A 25173-nucleotide genomic window follows, 5' to 3' on the forward strand; every position below is an offset into this window, starting at 1 on the left:
TGTCGCGCAGAAAACGTATTGATACAAGGGCGAAGGAAAAGCCTCAGACTTGAATTAGCAACCCCTGACCTCCTCTCTTCCTCAGGCTCCTCAGGCTCCCATTTATATCTGGCCCCAGTCCTTTTTGTGTTTTTTCGGCTGATTCATTACCAGTGCTCCACTCTGATGAAGTTGGCAATCATAAGAATTTCCTATCAGTGAGGCTTATTTTAGTGACTGAAGAAATTTTCGGCGGAAAATCGACATAAGGAATGGCTTGGATAAATAATGGATGTTTATTATGCATTTCTTGTGGAGTCACGAACATGCAATTGCGAAAGCAGAAGAGCACACTGTGAACAATGCAGGTGGGAATATTCGATGTTTCAGTAGATGATGTTTTGCATCACTTGTGAATCATTGCTCAGTCATGATTTAGTCAAAAACGATTGCGTATTCATTCAATCGAGAGATTAGCATTGAACGTTGCTAAACGAAGCCTTGCCACAATATGTAGCCGGGCTTCGTTAACTCTTGGTTTGCCTTACCGCTTTGCCTTCGAATCTGTGCCTGAACTGAACACGCAATTGTGAAAGCGGAGCACAGCAAACAATGGAGTTTGGAATATTCGATGTTTCAGCAGATTATATTTTCTACCACTTGTGAATCATCACTCTTCAGTGTTGAATTCTCAGTCAAAACCGTTTGCCTACCCATTCGATTAAATGGACAATCTGCGGCCGAACTTCGTTAACTTTGCCTTTCCGTGTTGTTATTAAACATGTGTCTGAACAGAACCTGACTAGAACTCGAGATTAATTCAAGTGCGACGAAGCCTAATTACTGATTCGAAAACTCATGGTTTGATGCCTAATTTAAGGAATTGTTGCAGGGCCCGTGTCATTTGGATCTGACTTAGATAATACTTTAGAAACCGACCTGTGTAACAAAACAACCAGAAAGGCGGTCATTTCGTACGAACGTTCGGCGACATTCAGAGTCATTCAAAGTCAATTAAAGAATTGGTTCTTTCCAAGAATCGAGTTATGGATGCACATAGGAAGTTTGGAGAGCACGATAGAAGCAAAGCGAAAAATGTACGAATTTCTTGAGTTTACGAGACCCGCGTGGTTGACTCACCGAAGTTTATTACAATTTACGAGCGGAAAATTGCGAATTTCTGAAAATTGAACGATTTGAACCAAAATCTTCTATTGACAACTCTTTTTGGACATGTTAACACTTAAAAAATTATCTCTACCGTTCTCGAGAATTGTATCCTACGTCGCAAAGCCTCACTTGAAGTCATGAAGATCACTTTGTTTAATTTCAGCCATAGTTCGCATAGCGTGTGGGAATGAACTCAAAAGCTAACTCCGTCGCTTGAAAGAACTACATTTCCATTATTTTTCGAAATAAGTATTGTTTAGCATATTTACTTTTGATTTTGAGCTCCCAAAGGTCTATCACAATCGGGATGGAAGAGAAAAACAAAGTTAAAAAGTTTTGAAGCGCGGCTAAACTAGACGTGAAGTTGCAGCTGAATGCACCCACCGTGTTATGAATGCACGGCCGTGCGTGTATGAGGATTTTTACCATGGTAACACCTTAAGAATGTCAGGTAGCAATTGTTCGCCCGCGATCTGTTATAATATTTATTTATTGGTTTAGAAGTATTATTCGGAAAACACGAACAGCCTCTGCAACATTGGTTTACGGAAAATTTTGATTGCAAGCGTCTCTTGAGGTAGTGTTCACTGTTATCATGCTCCTATTTATATGAGTACACCCCGTAGTTTCTTTGTAAACTAGACTGACTTTTGGTAATTCATCTGCTTCTTGAGTCAACAGTTCGACGACGGGGTTTCTATAGGTGATTTGTTCTGGAAACTAAAACCTCCTTTCTTTCTAGCGTAGAATCGTCGCTCGAGTCCACAGTTAATAATGGCGAAAAGGAATTTTCGCCGATTTCTGCTCGAAGTCCTTCCTCTTCAACCACGCATGACACATTGCTATTTAAAACAGGGAGATAAGAATACAAAATCCTACTGATTGCAGTACAGAGATTAATTACAGATCACCAGGCTAGAGGGACATTTAATTTGGTTTTCATAACAATAAAACACAGAACATGGTGAATGATCATTAAGGGTTTTCAGATTGCAGAGGTAAAAATATTAAAAAATATATCTTGCATATAATGCAAATTATTTTTTTTCTGAAGTGTATGATTGCTTGTGAGCAGCTATAGAAGTGTAGGGGCCCAACTCTAAAATAACACGTGTTCTTCAGGGTGCAAGTGTCAAGGGGGAATGTATGATTCGTAGTAATGCATTTACGCAGAAGATGTTTGTTAAACAATTACTTACTAGACATCCTTTTAAATCGGGCCACTGATATAAAAAAGGTCCGGTGAAATATTTTTAACAGCTTTTATTATATTTCAAGGGGGGAAAATCATCAAACTACGCACGTATGCTAAATGAAGAGGACAATAACAATTACAGCAGACAGTGCCCAGGACCCAAAAGGCTTGGAGTTACTTTCCTGGCATCAGAATGGGGATCAAGCAAAGGAGGCCTCTCCACCTTAAACAGGGAATTGGCAATAAACATCGCAAAGGACCCAAGAGTTAAGGTCAGTTACTTTGTTCCAAGTTGCAATGACGAGGACAAGACAGCAGCTCATAGTCATAAAGTAGAACTAATAAAGGCAGCAAGGCGGCCCGGCTTAGATGAACTGGAATGGCTTAACTTTCCACCAAAGGATTTGCAAATTGACGTAGTGGTTGGACATGGTGTTAAACTTGGCCATCAAGCACAAATTATTAGGGAGTCCCACGAATGTAAATGGATTCAGGTTGTCCATACAGACCCTGAGGAACTAGGGATATATAAAGAATATGCCAATCCAATTTCGAATGCTCAGAAAAAGCATAAAACAGAGGTAGAACTTTGCGAACTAGCTGACTTCGTTGTACCAGTTGGCCCCAAATTGTACAAAGCGTTTCGTTCTTATCTCGCCTCGTGTGAGAAAGAGCAGTGTTTCTTCGAATTTACTCCTGGAATTCTAGCAGAATTCTCTGAATTGAAACAAAGTCTAGAAAAACGAGAAGTTTGTAAAGTCTTATGTTTTGGTCGTGGAGATTCGGAGGACTTTAAATTAAAAGGGTTTGACATAGCAGCTCGAGCTATGGCTAAGCTGAGTCATTGTATTCTGTTATTTGTTGGTGCTGCGGAGGGAAAACTCGAAGAGACACGAACACGTTTCCTCGATTTTGATATCCCTCCTAGCCAACTAAGGGTGCGTCCGTTTTTGGATAGCCGGGAAGATTTGAAAAAGTTATTTTGCGAAGCAGACCTTGTCGTTATGCCCTCGAGAACTGAAGGCTTTGGGTTAACGGGCCTTGAAGCCTTGTCAGCCGGTCTGCCTATTCTTGTGAGTCGAAAATCAGGATTTGCAGAAGCTTTGTTGAAAATACCATTTGGCCGGCATTTTGTGGTTGATTCAGATGATCAAGATCAGTGGGCCAAAGCAATTGGGGAAGTCTGCAACAATGACAGGAGCAGTCGACTTGAGGAGTGTGAAACACTGCGAGACACCTACAAGAAAAAGTACAGTTGGAAAAAACAGTGTGAATCTCTCATTGACAAAATGATCAGCATCACTCTTGACGGTATGGAAGTAAGCTTAGCAGAGATCATCAAATACTATACCAGAAGGCATTCCGTCGCACCGAGGTCGTAAGCCTCCCAATTAGTTTAGCCAAAAGAACCAGGAATATTTTAGTTAACTTTGAGGCATCTTTCTCCTTTCCCTATACAAAATTCCCCATCACCATTTATACTCTTGGGTAGAGATAGCCATCGTGAGGGTTAATTTTCCCACTCAAAAACGTAACACACTGTAATGTGAAAGATTGATTCGCGGCATAGAGAGATGTATCAAACCTTCAGGGGCTCGTTTAGCAAATTATTTGACAGCGGCTACTTAAACCCCGAACCTATAAAACACTGCATAGCTAACAAAATAATTAAAATGTCACATATTCTTCACATAGACAAACCCGAAGATTGTGCGTGTGCAGCAGAAAAGTCCACATTGCCTCACCAGACGGAAGTTAATAACGGCCTTTGTTCAGGTACCATACTCTCTACGCAGCCCATTTTTGAAAACTATAATACTTGTAATAACTTATATTCTGGAGAATGGTACCTAGTATTAAATTCTGACTTATCAGATTGAAGCATTGCAGTGTTTAAGAGAGCAATTGGGGAAATTGATTAAATTTTGGTTCGAAGAGTGGCATTGCAATTTTACTCCAAATTCATACATATGATATACCAGCAAAATCCCTATTCAACCAAATAATTATCGGTCCAATTTCACAACATGTTTGTTATACAATACCTTCGGTATGCCATGTGTTCCATGAAATATCAAGAGTGAAATTTCCAAACCTATAAAACACTGCATAGCTAACAAAATAATTAAAATGTCACATATTCTTCACATAGACAAACCCGAAGATTGTGCGTGTGCAGCAGAAAAGTCCACATTGCCTCACCAGACGGGAGTCAGTAACGGCCTTTGTTCAGGTACCATACTATCTAAGCAGCCCATTTTTAAAAACTATAATACTTGTAATAACTTATATTCTGGAGAATGGTACCTAGTATTAAATTCTGACTTATCAGATTAAAGCATTGAAGTGTTTAAGAGAGCAATTGGGGAAATTGATTAAATTTTGGTTCGAAGAGTGGCATTGCAATTTTACTCCAAATTCATACATATGATATACCAGCGAAATCCCTATTCAACCAAATAATTATCGGTCCAATTTCACAACATGTTTGTTATACAATACCTTCGGTATGCCGTGTGTTCCATGAAATATCAAGAGTGAAATTTCCAAACCTATAAAACACTGCATAGCTAACAAAATAATTAAAATGTCACATATTCTTCACATAGACAAACCCGAAGATTGTGCGTGTGCAGCAGAAAAGTCCACATTGCCTCACCAGACGGAAGTCAATAACGGCCTTTGTTCAGGTACCATACTATCTAAGCAGCCCATTTTTAAAAACTATAATACTTGTAATAACTTATATTCTGGAGAATGGTACCTAGTATTAAATTCTGACTTATCAGATTAAAGCATTGAAGTGTTTAAGAGAGCAATTGGGGAAATTGATTAAATTTTGGTTCGAAGAGTGGCATTGCAATTTTACTCCAAATTCATACATATGATATACCAGCAAAATCCCTATTCAACCAAATAATTATCGGTCCAATTTCACAACATGTTTGTTATACAATACCTTCGGTATGCCATGTGTTCCATGAAATATCAAGAGTGAAATTTCCAAACCTATAAAACACTGCATAGCTAACAAAATAATTAAAATGTCACATATTCTTCACATAGACAAACCCGAAGATTGTGCGTGTGCAGCAGAAAAGTCCACATTGCCTCACCAGACGGAAGTCAATAACGGCCTTTGTTCAGGTACCATACTATCTAAGCAGCCCATTTTTAAAAACTATAATACTTGTAATAACTTATATTCTGGAGAATGGTACCTAGTATTAAATTCTGACTTATCAGATTGAAGCATTGAAGTGTTTAAGAGAGCAATTGGGGAAATTGATTAAATTTTGGTTCGAAGAGTGGCATTGCAATTTTACTCCAAATTCATACATATGATATACCAGCGAAATCCCTATTCAACCAAATAATTATCGGTCCAATTTCACAACATGTTTGTTATACAATACCTTCGGTATGCCGTGTGTTCCATGAAATATCAAGAGTGAAATTTCAGGATTTTCCATGAGAATGCCCAGTGGTTCTAAGATATCCTATGCCACATATTACTTGAGATTGTCGAATGATCTCAATAATTTCTTTAAAGTGGTCATGTACAAGATAACAAATAAAATGGATATGTTCAAACTTACAAAAGTACAATCGTTTAGTTGTAAAATTCTCGCAATTTCTTTCTTTTCCATTACCTTTCATTTCTTTTCTTGTTGCATTTAAACTTCTTTGTGTTGCAGAAATTCGAGACTTTTGATAAGTAATAAGTAGGTCTCTATTCTCTTTCGTCTGATTTCCCCAGTTCTTTATGGGTAGACAACAGATTTATTTCAGGCGGAGCCATTCTCTGTTCACTAGTAATTTTCTGTTATTTGTTTTCTATAAAACATATAGCGTGCCACCGCCTCCCGGCGAGTCCGCTTTTCATTATTGATTTAAAAGGAAAGTGATATTTTTTAGGTAGCAACTTTCTAATTGTGTTTTCGCCTGGCTTTCTGGAAGTCAGTGCACATTCAGCTCCAGGTAAATTGCCCATTCGCATAAAACTTAACCGCGCCACATTTCAAGAGTCACAGAGCAAAGACCCTGCACAAGAAGAAGAAGCCAAACGCCTCTTGATGTGTGAGATGACAAAACATTTTATTGAGATACACGCAGCTCAAATACCTTCGAAAAAATTCAGTCAATCTCTTTGTTACTACCTACAAGGAGTGCACGACTTGATGATAAGAGAAGCAGGTGAGGGGAGCTTGCGAATTGTTGTCGAATGTAAGACATTGGAAATTCTTGAGCATCTATGGGATGACTATAGTTCCGGTCACCTTAATGAGGTAGCGGAAGAGCGTCTTTTAACGGATGAGATAAAGAAGAAATATGATGTGGAATCAATAGAACTGGAAACAACCATAACTATGGAGGATTACCTGGCTTGCAAACTGTCACTAAGAGGTATTTCATCCTATAGTTAAAACTCCCCAAGAAGACAGGTCATAAGGCTTGATGCACGGGCTCAGGAAAATTACTGTCAAAAAGAGGGTAATGTGTGATACGGCACAGCGCCTCGAATGGCGGGTGGGATTGTTATCTGTCTATAAATTTTGCTTTGTTACTATCCTGCCATAAAAACAAACAAACCTGTAAATAGGAACTTTGAGAAGTTTTACGAACAAAGCATTGAGTTCAATGAAATGCAAGGGGATCGAGCAAAATGGCCCGTAGTTAAAGAAAGTCTTTGGGACGTTTTTGTCCTTAATCCACTGTTAAACTAAAATACAAAATCGCATCAAATTTTTCAAAGTTCGTCCTTTACGAGCAGACACTTATATTTCATCTAATACTCCGATACATTATTACCAGAAGAAAATGTTATCATATATACGCATGTATACTCACAATCAGCGACTTTATCGCATTTCTACCGACATTTATCTGTCTGAAACGAACAAAAACGACAAAACAAAAAGCAAACAAACCTGGCGACAAAAGTAGAAGAGAAGAAACTGAAAATTGACTTAAAAACTTAGGAATTATTATGAAACGAGAATAAAGTTGTTGTTTATGCATATTTGGCGAGGAAAAACCATGGAGCTTATTAAAAAAATATGAATAAATAAAGGAGAGTTCGGCTAAAGTAGAAAATGTCTCAGTGTGAGTTTTGCGAAATAGGCTTGCCTTCTAGTCAAGGTCCGAGGGTTGAGGTTCGCGAGTCGCGAGTAAAACGTGGAAGACCGAGGGTCAAAGTTTTCAAAGTTTCCTCAGAATTATCAGACCCAAATTTGCAGTTACCATGTCCGCGGTAAGATTTTCCATAATTAGTGGTGTTAAGGGCGGAGAAATGTGTTATGGTTTCATGTTTATTCTTGATTATCATATTGTTATTTTCTTTGACGCTATCGATCAGATTTGAATCGTGATTCAACAGTTGCAGAAAATCTAACTGATCCAGCGAATGCACAACCTCTGGTCGTTCACGACGAAGAGAAACGTGAACTCACCACGGCGCGCTTTTCGTTAAATTGTAAGTGAAAACATCAACAATTCAATTAGACATGTAAATGTAGAATCTTCTTTTGGTCGCCCAACTCAATTGATAGCATAGCATCTACAAGAAATCGTTAAAAATTTCACGGTAGATTCCTGTTTGAATATCACTTACAGTTCCAAAATGAGCTTGTTTAACTCTGTGTATTTTAGTTTAATTGTCCAGTAATTAAAAATGCTGGAAGCCGCGAGGATACTGATATTATCGAGGATACTTTTTCCGAAGGCTATGATTTGCACGAATCTTTATTACGTTACATGATTGGAAACGCACCTCCATTCAGACAAAGATCAAAGATCAGAAAACAATTAAAGTCAGAAAGTTAGTTTTTACTTACATGCCTTTATATTTAAGATAGGAACGTTGATTTTATTTTCATATACATCGCCCTCTGATAATAAAGTGGACAGCGGTCGTTCAGCAAGGCCAAATGAATTTCATCCAGAACAAGAAAATGGAAGCCTGCGTTTGGTGTCTGAAATGTTATCTGAGGAAAAGACTTCTCAAAGTTCTTCTATGGAGCTACCCACCTACTTTCGACATGTAACAGTAACTCAAGATTCAGCACCAACAAAAGAGCGTGACAACAGTTTACAATTTTCCGTCGGATGCCGAGATCTGGAAAGTCTTGAACTTCTGTGGTCCGACTATCGCTCCGGTCGTCTAGATTGGATGGCCGAAAAGTTTCTTTTGACAGATGACATAAAAAATAGATTTCATGTGGAGTCTGTCACTTTAGAAACAAGCATACTGGAGGAGGACTATTTGACGTGTAAAGAGCACCTCTTAGAAATTTCTCGTAAGTTGGTAACAATACTTTCTAAAGGGATACTTGTAGACCTGGGTCAGGATGTACGAAGACCGATTAGCGTTAAGCCACGATTAAAGTTTAATCCGTGTTCCTCTATTCCATTGTTCAAAAGCCCTATTCGTTTTAGAGCATCCAATCATCAAATTGCAGGCAAAAATGGTTATTCTGAATTTCCTTTTAAAACTTTCAGATCTGAAATCAGATTTCACACCAACCCTGATATATCTGAATTAACTTAAGATGTTTTAGCATGTGTTTTCTGTGCGCACCTTATCGACTTTCGGTGGCAAAATTCACATCGGTCTATAGAAGCAGAAGTAATTAAATTATAACATTCTATTACAAACTTGTCTTTAAGCGCAAGGCGAATAACAAATTCAGGTACCTTTTTGTTTTTACTTTTATTGCCCTTAAGGCCTGGAATATTTTAGTAGACTTTACTGTTTCTTCGACATATTTTATCTGCGAACATGACATATGTACAAACATATCTTTAGACAAACTTGCTGTAAACTACTGGTAGTTCTTAATCTATCAATATTATCCTTTTGTAACAATAATTTGTTTCAATTTTTTGTTGCAAAGTGGTTATCATTTAACTGTCTATTTTATTCTGTTCTTTTATTCTACCTCATCTCAGTTATTCATCTGTGTGTCAAAGATGTATCTGTGGGTTTGTTAAGACAGTGTACTTGCTTACTTTATTTCTCTCGCAATTCCTCAGAAAACAGCGGCAACTCGCTTATGGGAGATTGTGATGACACTGAAATCCTGGTTACTGAAACGACTATTCAAACAGCAAACACTGATGATCTTGGTATTCAGACATCCAAAGAAGCTATTTCCCAACTGCCTAATCAAAGCGAGACTGTTATGCCAGTCGAGGAAAAAAGTGAGACTCCAGAAGAAAAACAGATAGTTGCAGGAAAAATGATAGGTACAAATGATTTAACTACTACCATCGTTATTTTCATTGTTATTCTCAATTATCACCGTCATTCTTTTCTAAAAATAAGAATGGAAAAGGACTAACAAGGAAATATTGAGATATCAATATCACGTCCCATTCAATCGTCCTAATCGTTTCATTCAGTGGGATTTGTTTTAGAGATAATTTTACAAGTTATATAGAAGTTCAGGTGACCGGTGAAAAGATGGCACGTGCATGATTTTACCCTGCCGTTACAAGCACGCTAAGTACATTGTTTTCCCCTGGAGGTAGAAGATTTGTACTTGGTTAAAAAGGCAATCTTTTGGTGACAGTTTCTGAGTACATAAAAATTTTCTTATTTTTGTGCATATTTCTAACGACTGTTCACAAAATCAGGTACTTTTTCTTTTAAACTTTTATTGCTCTTAAGGCCCGGAACGTATTTTATCTACAAACATAACATATGTACAAACAGTTTGTGACAGTTTCTGAGTACATTAAATTAGGTTGTGGTAATAGTCTTTCTCTCCCCGTTACTGACCATTGTATCTTAGCTGGTATTATTGGTAAATAAGTGCTGTGCGAAACCAAATAACAATGACTTCATCAAACCTCATCACAAGCTTTTTATGAACAGAAAATTACTAACAAGAAAATGCCGAGTTATTGACGTCACTGACGTGCTTTTCCATCTTGTTAAACGGCATTTCTGGTGTTTCCTTACATCTTACATCTTTCACTTGAAAGACATTAGTTTCGGAAGTGTCGTTCCAGTTTCAATCGTAGCCACAGAGTTTTGACCTTTTTTACAAGCGGGGTGGATTTTTAGTCTTGTCTCAAGCGACGTAATTTTGACCTGTTTTTGTTAATTTCAAATTCTATCTTGCAAAATATTTGAATCTGAGCAAGGAACCTGGATTCAAGCTCTGGACTGAAAGCTTAAACACGCTTCATACCTGTATCTTTTGAGAGGAACCCGGTCACTTCCAGTTTTAGTATGGTCTCTCTCGTAATAATTTAAGTACCCATTGCCTAAGGTGGCATATCTTTCATACCCTAAGAAGATGAATCAAAAAGAAAAATAGCGTTTTGTTATATCGTGTAGCAAAATTTACCAAGTCTTTCGGTGTAATCTCCTTTAGTATTGTTTTCAATGAGGGAAGAAGATCTGGAAGCGATATGCAAATGACACTTTCACCATCTTAGATCGAAACAATGTTGACGGCTTATTGCAAAATTCAAACAATGAACAGCCTGCTATCCGCTTTACTACGTCTAGAAGGCCAGCACCATTTCCTTTGTTGATACGTCAGTTACTATGGGCGCCGAAAGTTTACATATACCATCATTGTGTACAGAAAACCTACTCACACTAACCCGTACTTAGCCTATGACTCACAACACCCCCCCCCCCTTAGCAAGTGAAAAGGGATTTCAGAGGTTCTCCGCCGCTGCCTACAAAAATAAGGTGTGCGCACCGTCTTTTAATCGGACACGACGCTCACAGTCACACTTAGTCCGACCTTAAGATGCAATTGAGTCAGCGAAACGGGACAACGTTGTTTACAAAATCCGGTGTGAATGTGGCAAAGTACACATCAGAGAAACAGGGAGAGCGATGAAAGCGAGAATTAAAGAATGTGAAAGAGATGTACAGCTTGCTGCAATCAGAATTCAGCGGTTTCAGAACACGCCAACGAAACAGGAAACGTCCCTGTTTGAGACCAGGTTTCTGTAAGTTAATTTATTATGAGTCCCACTGCTACAAAAGAGGTTACTGATGTTAGAATTGTCGATACTGTTAGATATTGCATAAATATTTGTCAGTCTTGTTTAACAAGATATGAGTGTTCGAAATATGTTACTTCAACAGCGATGCGTTTAACTTCCGTCCTTACTGAGGAAGTCACACTGTATTGCTTTCGACAAACAGAATGTAACCTTTAGCTGTGTTGTGTTTATGTAAGAAGAAAAGTCCTGAGATTTAATGAAACTCACAGGAAACGTTCAGAGCAAAAGTTGCGTGCAAATCGAATTGTACTTAGCTTGCATGATATTCATCAGTACTTTTACGTAACCAACACACCTTATGATACCGTCTTCTCAACCAATGAGCGCACTGCTTTTCGAAATTTGTAATAGGGAAAAGCAGCAAGTTGACACCTACAGTGTCAAACTGGATGAACTCAGAAAGAGATTGTGCGAAATTGAAAGGACAAGGATTGATGTTTTTAAAACATACAAGAATGGCAGAATAGAAGATGTTGTGAGGTCAATCATTTTAAATCTTTTACTCAGATTTATATCTTTTAATAATTAGTGATAAGAGTTGAGGGAAGCTCTCACCTAGACTCAGTCAGTTGATCTCAACTTCGGGGAATGACAATCGCTTAATTGCTTTTCATCCCCCCCAGCGAACATTACCTTAAGACCACTACTTTTAGCATAAACCCAAAACTTTCAGGAGAAAAAGCACTTGTCTGATATGCCTCTTTTTTCCTAAAAAAAGACAATCACTTAATTGCTTTTCATCCCCTCTTGCGAACTTTGGACCTCTATTTTTAGCATTAAACGTAAAACTTTTACGAAAAGAAGCATTTGTCTGCTATGTCCTAAATAAAACCATCTGACAGAACGCTCAAAGAACTTACTAAACATGTTACAGTTCCACGGAAGTCACCTTTGTTGCTACTTGAAGAAGTATCAAAGGGAGTCAGTGCTTGGTCGTCTTCCTTTTTCAGCCTTTTTGTGAGATGTTTTCAGGTGTTTTCAGTGTCGACCCGATCAGGGAAAGTGCGCGTCCTTGCGGACGATCACCTAAAGATAATGTGATGATTAGGACAGCTTATCAGTACTATCTCTGATCAGCAATGAAGTCATTGTTATTTGGTTTCGCACAGCACTTATTTACCAAGAATACCTGCCAAGATACAACGGTCTGTAACGGGGAGAGAAAGACTATTTCCACAACCTCAAGCACTAACGTGCTCTGTTACTACTGCCCCGCCTCTTTTTTCATGTTTGTCGACAACAGAAGGTATATGAATGCCTAAGGTGTCTGATTGTTGTTTTTCTTTCAATTAGATTAAATAAACAAATATATGGATAGATCTGGTTCGTTAGATTGCTCATCCGCAGTACATCTTAAATTTCTTCATTCTTTGTGATTCTAGCTGTTGTTGTCTCAGGAAAGGTTAATCAAAGATATGGTTAATTAGCGCATTAAAAATACTTTTTGAATACCTAGATTATCAGTCCAACATTCTATCTGAGGGCACTCTTCTGAAATTTGATGACAAGATTAAGTAGAGTTCTTGGGACTTCACGCCCTCGTTTACAAGATTGCACCTGTAATATTCATGAGGTCAAAAAAGGGAAAATAGTTTTATAAAGTTTGTAACACACAGTTTGAGTTCAAAGAAAGTCCTGTCTAGATGATTCAATGGTCAATGAATCCGCAGCTAGGGTGTAAGGTGAAGCGAATCACGACTGAGAATTTTAATTGATGTTAAGGTGGAGAGTTATGAGCGTCGCTTCTTTTACCTAGCGTGTACGATAATAGGGATCACGAGAAATAAACATACTAAGATGAATAGCGAGCGATGTCCGGTCAACGCCTGAGGTCTGAATCAGATGTCTCTGTCATGCAAATATGTCTCTTGAAGAAGTTGCAACGTTTTTAAAATCAACAACAGTTCGAGGAATGCGAAATTCTTTACAACCAAATTGAGGGATTTTACTTGTTACGGAGGAGGTTCGGGCGATTAGAAGCTAAACGACTAGTAGTATGCAGTCGAAACATCGTGATCTATATAGGGGCTGACTTCATCGTGTGACAAACGATTATATTTCAGTACAAAAGTAGAGGCGTGTAATGGCTTCTGTATTTTATTTGGAGTTACACTCAGGTAACACGTGAGCTCTCTCTTAGCATTATCTAATCAATATTTCTTTTAGCGCCTCGTGGTAAATATAGCAGAAAATATAAAACGAGAGCTTCTTTATATTCTTTAACCTTAACGATGTATGATTTATGCAAAAGGTCTGCAAGAAGGCAAAGGTTTCTCTGACGTGTTTGACACCCATGAAAGTCCACCTTCTAAAGATGGCAAGCAACGAAGGTAAAAAGTCTACATTGTCAACAGCTCATCGGTAAAACATACCATAAATAAATCATCTATCCACACCATCAGACTTGGATCTTATTTCCTTTATTTCTCATCTTTGGTTGCCCGAACAGGCTTAAACGGAAAGCATTGAAAAGAAGAAGACCAATGGAAACATCGCTAAAAAAACCAGGGGTGTTCGTGTCACCTCATGGATCTAAAGGTACACTCATTCAAACATACTTTGCGAATGACTTAATTTCATGCCCTCGAGACATCTGGTTTCCTAGAAGATAAGCTAAATCAACATGGTCTAATGCCATACACATCTTACGTCGAAATTTTAATATTTTGTTTCTACAAAAAAAAAAGAAAAAAACACGGGTAACGCTAAAAAGGTTTCTCAGTCTTTTACAAATAATCAATACACAGTTTTTGTTAAAAAAAATTTCAGTTTATTTGTGTGACCTTTGCCTTCTCAGTGTGGGGGGGGGGGGGGGACGGGGGGGAGGAGGGTGAGGGGTAGTGTGGTGGAGGGGGTTGGGGTCTCGCGAATCCTCCAAAGTCATTTCCCTAGATTCGCTGCTGTCGTTGCAGCGTCTGCTATGCATAACCATCTTCGATGTTCGTTCTAAAGGAACCGCAAACAAAAGATTCACTAAGGTGTATGAAGAGACATTTTATCATTAGAACCCCAAATTCGTATTGCTTGTGGAGGAGGTTCGGGCGATTAAAAGATAGACGACTAGTAGTATGCAGTCGAAACATCGTGATCTATATAGGGGCTGACTTCATCGTGTGACAAACGATTATATTTCAGTACAAAAGTAGAGGCTTGTAATGGCTTCTGTATTTTATTTGGAGTTACACTCAGGTAACACGTGAGCTCTCTCTTAGCATTATCTAATCAATATTTCTTTTAGCGCCTCGTGGTAAATATAGCAGAAAATATAAAACGAGAGCTTCTTTATATTCTTTAACCTTAACGATGAATGATTTATGCAAAAGGTCTGCAAGAAGGCAAAGGTTTCTCTGACGTGTTTGACACCCATGAAAGTCCACCTTCTAAAGATGGCAAGCAACGAAGGTAAAAAGTCTACATTGTCAACAGCTCATCGATAAAACATACCATAAATAAATCATCTATCCACACCATCAGACTTGGATCTTATTTTCTTTATTTCTCATCTTTGGTTGCCCGAACAGGCTTAAACGGAAAGCATTGAAAAGAAGAAGACCAATGGAAACATCGCTAAAAAAACCAGGGGTGTTCGTGTCACCTCATGGATCTAAAGGTACACTCATTCAAACATACTTTGCGAATGACTTAATTTCATGCCCTCGAGACATCTGGTTTCCTAGAAGATAAGCTAAATCAACATGGTCTAATGCCATACACATCTTACGTCGAAATTTTAATATTTTGTTTCTACAAAAAAAAAGAAAAAAACACGGGTAACGCTAAAAAGGTTTCTCAGTCTTTTACAAATAATCAATACACAGTTTTTGTTAAAAAAAATTTCAGTTTATTTGTGTGACCTTTGCCTTCTCAGTGTGGGGGGGGGGAAGGGGTGGGGGAGGGTGAGGGGTAGTGTGGTGGAGGGGGTTGGGGCCTCGCGAATCCTCCAAAGTCATTTCCCTAGATTCGCTGCTGTCGTTGCAGCCTCTGCTATGCATAACCATCTTCGATGTTCGTTCTAAAGGAACCGCAAACAGAAGATTCACTAAGGTGTATGAAGAGACATTTTATCATTAGAACCCCAAATTCGTATTGCTTGTGGAGGAGGTTCGGGCGATTAGAAGATAGACGACTAGTAGTATGCAGTCGAAACATCGTGATCTATATAGGGGCTGACTTCATCGTGTGACAAACGATTATATTTCAGTACAAAAGTAGAGGCATGTAATGGGCCCCTTATATTATTTGGAGTCAACTCGGGTAACACGTTAGCCCTTTTTTAGCATCATGTAATCAATATCTTGTTAGCGCCCAGTGATTAATATCTATCATAGAAAATAAAGTATGCGAGCTTCTTTATATTACTTTAACCTTAACGATGTATGACTTATGCAAAAGGTCTACAAGAAGGCAAAGGTTCCTCTGACATTTCCGACACTCATAAAAGTCGACAATACTCTAAAGATGGCAAAGACGAAGACGAAAAGTCCAAATTGTCCACTGCTCAGCGGTATGATAAACTAAATCACTATGAAACGCAGGCCTACTTTCTCACTAGTTCATATGTTAAATTAGGTGTTCCGTAAATGGTTTAAAGAACATTGTGGTTCTCAATCCCAAAGGTCCATGAAAATAAGGACCTATGTTATATGAGACCAGCGTGCGTATCGTAGCGGCTTTCCATACTTCGTGCTGTTGCAAGAAAGTGACTGCAACCAGAAAGTTGCACGTGGATCGAACTATGTTCTACTTCCGCCGTGTGCAGTTTATTTGTATGTTAACCAAAAGTAAATATCGATTTCTAAGGATGTATAACAAGATAATACCATCATTTTTGTTTGGTTTGCATTTATCAATCGTGTTTTTCTGTATGTTTGTTGTTTCACTTAATCGTAGTTTCATGCCTACGTCTTCAATATGTTATTGGAATAATGAACCAGCTGGCAATAAATCCGCAGCTAGGACGCAAGGTGAAGTTTTTCCATCTTCTAACCAGGAAATTGCAAAGCTTATCACAACTGTACATTTTAATTGATACTTAGGCGAAGAATTATGAGAGTCGCTTCTTTTACCTAACGTGAACAATAATGGGGATCACGAGACTGAAGTAAACATACTAAGATGCATAGCGAGCGACGTCCGGTCAACGTCTGAGGTCTGAATCAGATGCCCCTGTCATGTAAATATGTACCTGGAAGAGGTTGCAACGTTTTTAAAATTGACAAGGGTTCGAGGAATGTGAAATTCTTTACAACTAAATTAAAAAATTTACTTCTTATGGTAGAGGCTCGGGCGATAAGAAGCTAGAAGACTAGTAGTATGCGGTCGAAACATTGCGATCCACATTGGAGCCGACTACATCGTGAGACAAACGATTATATTTCAATACAAAAAAAAGGCCTAGAATGGCCTCTATATTTTGTTTGGAGTTACACTCGGGTAACCCGTAAAGTCTTTCCCAACATCAACTAATCAATATCTTGTTAGCGCCTAGTGGTAAATTAAATAGAAAATAGAAAATGTCCTCTATGAATCTTAACGATGTATGATTTATACAAAAGGTCCACAAGAATTCAAAAGTTCCTCTGACATTTTCGACACTTCTAGAAGTCTACTATACTCTGAAGATGGCAAAGACGAAGACAAAAAGTCCAAATTGTCAACAGCAGATTGGTAAGACATACGTTTTATACTTGAAATGTACTCAAAGGCTTCAAAAGGACAGCCAATGGCAGGAAGAGGAAAACTTTCCCCTTGCCTCTTGCGTTATTCCTTGAATCCTTGCTCTGGCACTCTTCCTATACTCTGAATGGAAATAATCAGTCACTTCTTGCTTTTATTTGTGGCAATCGTTTATTTGCAGCTGACGCACAAAAACAAAATTACACAATCTACCTACCTACCTACCTACCTACATAGCTACTTACTGAACCGATTGGGGTATTGAACATCGTAAAAGTAGCTAGCCCTACTACTGATTTTATTTGACTTTTAAAAAGTATTCTCAGAGGCGTGTATGTAAACATGCGTGTTCTTGATCTGATTCAAGTGCTTTAGTTCGCAAGTATATATATGTTATTGGCCAAGCGTGAGGTCAAGATGGCTGGTTATGGATCGAAACAAAGTTAAGGTCAATAAAAACACAAAAACGGAAGAGGCCAATATTCAGCCATCATATCCGAACCAGCTTAGTGAATAAACGATTTAGTAAACAGCGAAAAGATAAAGCTTTATTAAGATCAAGAATGACTTATTTCGAAAGCCGGGAAGGAAAGCCAACTGTGTTTGTAGCACAATACATAAACCCTTGAGAGTCGTGTATGTTTTCTTTATTTAGATTTCCTCTACCTCTTTTTGCGTCTCCAATTGAAACAATTTTTATGTTGCGCATGATCCACGTGGTTAATCCCGAGCGGGCACTCTGGTAACCAGTCAGACCACGGGTTTCGCTTCATATTGCCCACACGCGCTGCTAAACTAAATCACTATGAAACGCAAGCCTCTTTACTCACTAGTGCATATGTTAAATTAGGTGTTTTGTAATGGTTTAAAGAACATTATAAATCTCAAGCCAAAAGGTCCATGAAAATAAGGACTCATTTTATAGAAGACCATTGTACACCGTTGAGAGTCGGGTATGCTTTGTGCATCTTGACTTTCTTCCACCGCTTTTTGCGTCTACAAGCAATTTTTATGTCGCGCAATTTTTGCACAATTTTTATGTTGCGCAATTTTTGCACAATTTTTATGTTGCGCATGATCAAATTTTTGGTTAATGGTTAATCACGAGCGGGCAAGATGGGTCTATCTTTCCCACTCGGATAATCAATCAGACCGCAGGTTTCGCTACGTATTGCCCACGCGCGCTGCCATCGATATGATACACTGAATCACTATGGAGAGCAAGCCTATTTACTTACAAGTACATATGTTAATCTAGGTATTCTGTAAATGGTTTAAACAACATTGTGTTTCTGCTATGTTCTGCTTCCGCCGTGTGCAGTGTATTTGCATGTTAACCAAACGTAAATATCGATTTCTAACGATGTATAACAAGCTAATACCATCATTTTGGTTTGGTTTGCATTTATTAATCGTGTCTTTCTGTATATTTGTTATTTTATTTAATCGTAGTTGGAACCCTGTCTCTCGAATATCTGCTCGGAACGATGAACCAGCTGGTAATGAATCCGCAGCTAGGATGCAAGGTGAAGCTAATCACAACTGATGTTAAGACGAAGAGTTATGTGAATCGCTTCTTTTAACTAGCGTGTACAATAATAGGGATCACGAGAAATAAACATACTAAGATGCACTGCGAGGGATGTCCGGTCAACGTTCAATGTCTGAATCAGATGCCTCTGTCATGCAAATATGTCCCTGGAAGAAGTTGCAACGTTTTTAAAATTGACAAGGGTTCGAGGAATGTGAAATTCTTTACAACCAAATTGAGGGATGTTAATTGTTATGGAGGAGGCTCGGCGATAAGAAGCTAGACGACTAGTAGTATGCAGTCGAAACATCGTGATCCACATGAAGCCGACCTCATCGTGAGACAAACGATTATATTTTAATACAAAAGAAGAGGCGTGTAATGGCTTCTGTATTTTATTTGGAGTTACACTCGGGTAACACGTGAGCTCTCTCTTAACATCAACCAATCAATATCATGTTAGCGCCTCGTGGTAAATTAATAGAAAAATGGAGAATGCAAACTTCTTTACATTCTTTGAACCTCAACGATGTATGATTTATGCAAATAATATACAAAAAGGCAAAGGTTTCTCTGACATTTTCGACACTCATAGAAGTTTAATATACTCTAAGAATAGTTTTACAAAGTTTCTAACACATGGTTTGAGTTTAAAGAAAGTCGTATATAGAGCTGTTCTTAGCTATTTAACCCTTAGTAAATTTAAGGCTACCAACAACCTATCAGTACCTTACAGGATGGGAGGCTGAAGCTTCGGAGCCCAATTCAATTAACCATACTAACTCGTTGAGTCGAAATAGCTTAGACAGCAATGCCTTAGGTAATCCAATGTTAAAACTGCACGCAATTGAAACATTAGTTTACGCTAAAAGTCGAATATATTTTTGAGCATACAGGAGACGTCATCGACCCAAAGACCTGTGTGGTGACACAACGGCAGCTTTTAGATATAATTCATGACGTAGGTACTTGCTGGCGTGAGCTGGGACCAAAGCTTGATATCTCTGCAGCAGAAGTCCAAAAGCTGGACAGAGAGTATCGTTTTAATCGCGAAAAAGCAAACGCCTTACTCCTCATGTGGAAAGAGAGAGAAGGGAGAAGCGCAGTGGCAAGGCGTCTCGCAGATGCTTTAGTAAGCATTGGTAGAGAAAGCATTGCAGACAAGCTGCTTGGTGAGTACTTATTAATCGTGTCAGTCTGTATGTTTGTTGTTTTATTTCTTCGTAGTTCGAGGCCTCTCGCTCTAATATTTGCTTGGATGATAAAAAAGATAATGAATCAGCGGCTAGAATGCAAGGTGAAGCGAATCACAACTGTAAATGTTAATTTATGTTTAGGCGAAGAGTTATGAGAATCACTTCTTTTACCCTGCGTGTACATTAATGGGTTCACGAGAGGTAAACATACCATCTTCGATGTTCGTTCTAACGGAACTACAAAGTGAAGAATTATGAGGTATAGGAAGAGACATTTCATCAATATAAATTTTTTATCCTTAAGACCCTGGCCAGAGCTATATTTTAGTAACCAGGAAACTACCGCCTTATCAATATTACGAATTTGGATTTAAGTCAATGAGGAGCACTGCCCGCGCTCACATTGAGGAGTTCCGGTCAAGAAAAAACATCCTCCGTAAAGCCGTAAGACATATAGGAAATGTACATAGAGTTTTGAGAAAACACGAAAATTGTTCGAGCGTCATATTTAAATTTACTATGTGTCCCATGTTTCCGATGTCAGGCTTCATTGGTTGACTATGACGCACAGAGCGCCCGAAAACAAAACAAAAAAGATTCAAGCACACAGTAAGAACTGATTCTCATCCGGACAGCAATGCCTTATGTAATCCAATGTTAAAACTACACGCAACTGAAACATTAGTTTATGCTAAAAGTCGAATATATTTTTGAGCACACAGGACGCCGCATGGACCCAATTCCAAGGAACTGTGTGGTGACACAACGGCAGCTTTTAGACATAATTGATGACGTAAGTACTTGCTGGCGTCAGCTGCGACTAACGCTTGATATCTCTGCAAGAGAAGTCCAAAAGCTGGGCGAAAAGAATCTTTCTAATCGCGAAAAAGCAAAGGCTTTACTCTTCATGTGGAAACAGAGAGAAGGGAGACGCGCAGTGGCACGGCGTCTCGCGGATGCTTTATTAAACATTGGTAGAAAAGACATTGCTGAAAAGCTGCTTGGTGAGTACTTATTAATGGTGTCTGTCTGTATGTTTTTTGTTCTATTTAATCGTAGTTTGAGGTCTATCGCTCCAATGTTTGCTTGAAATGATAAACAAGATAATGAATCCGCAGCTAGGATACAAGGTGAAGCAAATCACAACTGTAAACATTACTTGATGTTTAGGCGAAGAGTTATGAGAATCGCTTCTTTTACCTAGTGTTTACAATAATGAGGATCACGAGAAGTAAGCATACTTAGCTGCATAGGGAACGATGTCCAGTCAACGACTGGGGTCTGAATCAGTTGCATCTCTCATGCAGATATGTCCCTGGCAGAAATTGCAACGTTTCTAAAATTGAAAACAGTTCGAGGAATGTGAGTAGAGGCGTGTAATGGCCCCCCTATTTTATTTGGAGTCAACTCGGGTAACACGTTAGCCCTTTTTTTGGCATCATGTTATCAATATCTTATTAGCGCCTCGTGATAAATATAATAGAAAATAAAGAATGCGAGCTTCTTTATATTGCTTTATTCTTAACAATGTATGGTTTATGCGAAGGTCTACAAGAAAGCAAAGTTTCCTCTGACATTTTGGACACTCGTAAAACTCGACGATACTCTAAAGATGGCAAAGACGAAGACAAAAAGTCCAAATTGTCCACTGCTCATCGGTATGATAACCTAAATCACCATGAAACGTAAGCCTCTTTACTCACTAGTACATATGTTAGATTAGATGTTCTGTAAGTGGTTGAAAGAACATTATGGTTCTCAATTTAAAAGACCCATGAAAACGAGCACTCATTTTATATAAGACCAGCGTGCGTATTGTAGGGGCTTTCCATAAATCTCGCAGTTGCAAGACAGTAACCGCAAGGGGAAAGTTTCACATTGATCGAACTATGTTCCGCTTCCGCCGTGCACAGTGTTTCTGCATGTTAACCAAAAGTAAAAATCGATTCATAACAAGCTTATACCATCATTTTGGTTAGGTTTGCATTTATTAATCGTGTCTGTCTGTATGTTTGTTGTTTTATCTAATCGTAGTTTGAAGCCTGACTCTTCAATATCTGCTTGGAATTATGAATCGGATAATGAATCTTCAGCTAGGGTGCGAGGTGAGGTTTTTTTTTTTTTTTTCGAAATTTCAAAGCTATTCACAACTGTAGATTTTAATTGATGTTTAGGCGAAGAGCTGCGAGAATCGCTTCTTTTACCCAGCGTGTACAATAATGGGATCACGAGAAGTAAACATACCATCTTCGATGTTCGTTCTAAAGAAACCGCAAAGTAAAGATTAATTAAGGCGTAAAAAGAGACATTTTATTACTAGAAATCCTTATCCTAAAGACCCTAAAGAGCTAAATTTCAACAATTAGGAAACTACCGCCTTATCAATATTATGAGGTTAAATGTAGATTTGAAGATAAAGAGAAGCATCGCCTACGCTCACACTGAGGAATTCCGGTCAACATTCTGTTAAAGACGTAACAGCCATAGGAAATGTACATAGAATTTTGACGAAACAGGACAGTTGTTGAAACTCCTAATCATAAAATGAGCAACTCAAATCTATGCTAACAATTGAAAGATTAAAAGATAGATGAATCGGGACATTTGTGTAATAAGATAGTTATGTGAGTTTGGAAGTCCATTTGCAGGTTTTTTTAAGTGTTATCCTCGCTGTGCTAACTTCAACTCAATCTGATGTAGATTACCGTGTGCCTTAGAGTATGAGGTTCAAACTAATATCTGTACACTTGAATTGTGATCGAAAGAAAGAAGAACTTAGTCTCTTTTTTTCCTCTAAAAGAAGTGGGACTGGATAGATTTTGTTTAAATTATAAATTCCTTGTTGTTGTGACAACTTGACATAAAAAGAGGTCCACATAGTTCCATTTTTGGTAACATTCTTCAGAATACGGCCTCGGGCCTCAATGTAATAATGACTACTGAATATCAGCCTCGCTAATGGCAGGTGGGGGCTGAATATCAGCTTGTCTGATGGCAAGTGGGGCCTGCAATTGTTGGGAGGTAAACATTATCCAAAGGGAACCCAAATCAATTAACCATACTACCTTGTTGAATCGAAATGATTTTGGTCCTTTTATAGCAGTTGGAGTGTTTAAACAAGAGGAAGACAGTTGAGATGTGTCGGGCCGAGGAAAAGAGTTAACCCCAGCAAGGTCTGTTTACTATTTTAAGAGTCACTCCTCCTGTGAATATTTTAATAAAGTATAATCATAGTCAAGAAGAAAAGGGAAAGTTGATTTCTATAAAGGAATCTCTCTTCTACATCTCGGAAAATGTTTTCAACATAGTGACCAATTAATCAATTCGAAATAGGTAGGATAGTTTGCAAATGGTCGGAATATTTTTCAGTGGTGTGCTTTTTGATTGGTGGTCTATTACATCCAATGATGACGTCCGTTTGAATACTCTAATTCAAAATCGAATTGGGCTGTTGGTCGTACTTCTAATCCGCATGGGTTATTCAAGGTGGAAAGGTTTGACGGGGAAAATTGTTGTCGGCGAAGTTGCTTTCAGAGCCGTCGGCCAAATTCATCGTTGTAAAATTTTACCTAGCAGCCAACACGGTTGAAGAATCAGCTTACAATGAAGGATGTTACACTTTTCTTTAGTAGAGCATCATGGTGATGGAGAGCACGGAAATCTAAAAGATGCTAACACTATTGAAAAACTGAGTGCTCGGATTAATGCAGTTACCAAATAGGAAAATGTTTGAGAGTTATCAAAATTGCAAAGAACGTTTTAGTTTTGTTTCAAGTGAGTACTTTTCAAAGAGGGTTAGTAAATTATGAACCTGCTAGTATTATCATTTGGTTTGTCCTGTTTGTTTCTGAATTTTGGCTTATTATTTTAGGCCGAAGCTAGTGTTCTACCTGAGTTTGAGTTTGAAGCTGTTTCTGACCGCAACCATGATCCTTGTTGTGACGCTCATTACATTAAGACAACCTGTTTGAGTCCCGTCAGTGGCTAAAATTAGAATTTTATACAGTTGGAGAGTTAAAGGAAACAAAATATATGATTGGAAAAAGCTAAAGATTCAGAGAATTAAAAACAGATGCAAAAAGATGTTTAGAAGCTAACGGGAAAAAAATGTAACATGACTGCATTTCTGTACTTACGATGCTCACGTAGTCCGACGTCTTTATATACTGAATGAGAATAAGTACAAAGTCAAGTAGAAAAATCAAATAGATATTTATACATGCATGTCTTTGAAGGAAATGCAACCTGATGACCTGTTTTTTAAATTTTACATCGATACAACTACTGATTTTGCAAGATGATCCTCTCATTTAAAGAACGAAATAAATGTAATGATGGCACAAATGCCATGCAAAATACCCTATTGTCAGGGCGCAGTGTCTTTTGCTTTTCAAGTGAAGTGGTATAAATATGACACTTCTGATGACGTGATCCTCTCAGCTCCCCCTTCCTTTATCTCTGCTTTAATAGTTTAGAACAGCATTCTGAATAACTTTACCCACATGGCGATGAACAGTGATCCGGCGCGCAGAGCAAACTTCACTATTTTAATCTATTTTTTTAGAGAGAAAATAAAGGGTTTTCTATAATCAACTTCGATATATATTTTATTCATCATCCCTAGGGTAAACCAACAATACCTAAGGAAAAATCACCAAGAAAGCCCAACATTAGGGGCATGGATTAAAGCGAACCTTTTTTTAAGCCAAGATTCCCGTGACATGCCTTTGATGAATGAATGAATGAATGAATGTGTATTTATATACCGCACATATCACATACTGTCTCAAGGCGGTTTACAATTCTAATTGAGTGAGATCGAACGTCAGCTTGTAAAGGCGCCTCTGGCTGCCGCTATCAGTCCATATTTAATCTCACTCACCCACCCAGCCCATGCATGAAATGTACAATGAAACAACAGATAGACCACCACACCGGGAACTACGCCCCCTACTCTTTTCGACAAGTGTGTGGGTTTTTTAACGTCCCCTGCTGACCATGTAACACTGAAGATGCAGGAGACGGGGCCTACGGTTTATAGTCCTTATCCGAGAAGACTTGAATGTCTAACCATTTGCTGGTACAATTACAAAGGCAGCACATTCTCCTCAGTTATTTTAAGACCCTGAGTGTTGGTCCGGTCTGGGGCTCGAACCCTCGACCTCCCGCACAGCAGACTGGCGCTCTACCAACTGAGCTAACCAGGCGGCGGTTGATGTGTTTTGTTCCAGTGGTTGTTGCAGCTAAAATCAGCACTAGTAGAGTTTGCCTTGGAACCGTTTCATCCAAAATCGTTTTTGGGGCATACAAAAGGTCTCTCAGTAAGAGTAGATATAGTCTTCCTATTGATATTGGTATTTGGAGGTTGTGTATCATTATTGTTTTATCATCTT

At 38.5% G+C, this 25173-nt stretch overlaps 1 protein-coding gene across 1 annotated transcript; it reads left to right on the forward strand.

Annotated features, from left to right (window-relative positions):
* Nucleotides 1-182: 182 nt before the first annotated feature.
* On the forward strand, nucleotides 183-24136 carry LOC131774239 (uncharacterized). Its single transcript, XM_066170634.1, has 23 exons — nucleotides 183-347; nucleotides 2428-3655; nucleotides 4040-4120; nucleotides 4954-5034; nucleotides 5411-5491; nucleotides 6305-6751; nucleotides 7704-7820; nucleotides 8248-8643; nucleotides 9380-9592; nucleotides 13629-13707; nucleotides 13827-13915; nucleotides 14701-14779; nucleotides 14899-14987; nucleotides 15770-15881; nucleotides 16268-16341; nucleotides 16933-17044; nucleotides 18506-18579; nucleotides 19481-19756; nucleotides 20503-20784; nucleotides 21327-21465; nucleotides 21815-21885; nucleotides 22881-22953; nucleotides 23652-24136. The coding sequence occupies exons 1-22, from the start codon at nucleotides 342-344 to the stop codon at nucleotides 22913-22915; spliced, it is 4161 nt and encodes a 1386-aa protein (XP_066026731.1). The 5' UTR covers nucleotides 183-341; the 3' UTR covers nucleotides 22916-22953; nucleotides 23652-24136.
* Nucleotides 24137-25173: the final 1037 nt, after the last annotated feature.

Source organism: Pocillopora verrucosa, chromosome 1 (assembly GCF_036669915.1).
Source record: "Pocillopora verrucosa isolate sample1 chromosome 1, ASM3666991v2, whole genome shotgun sequence".
NCBI lineage: Eukaryota > Metazoa > Cnidaria > Anthozoa > Scleractinia > Pocilloporidae > Pocillopora > Pocillopora verrucosa.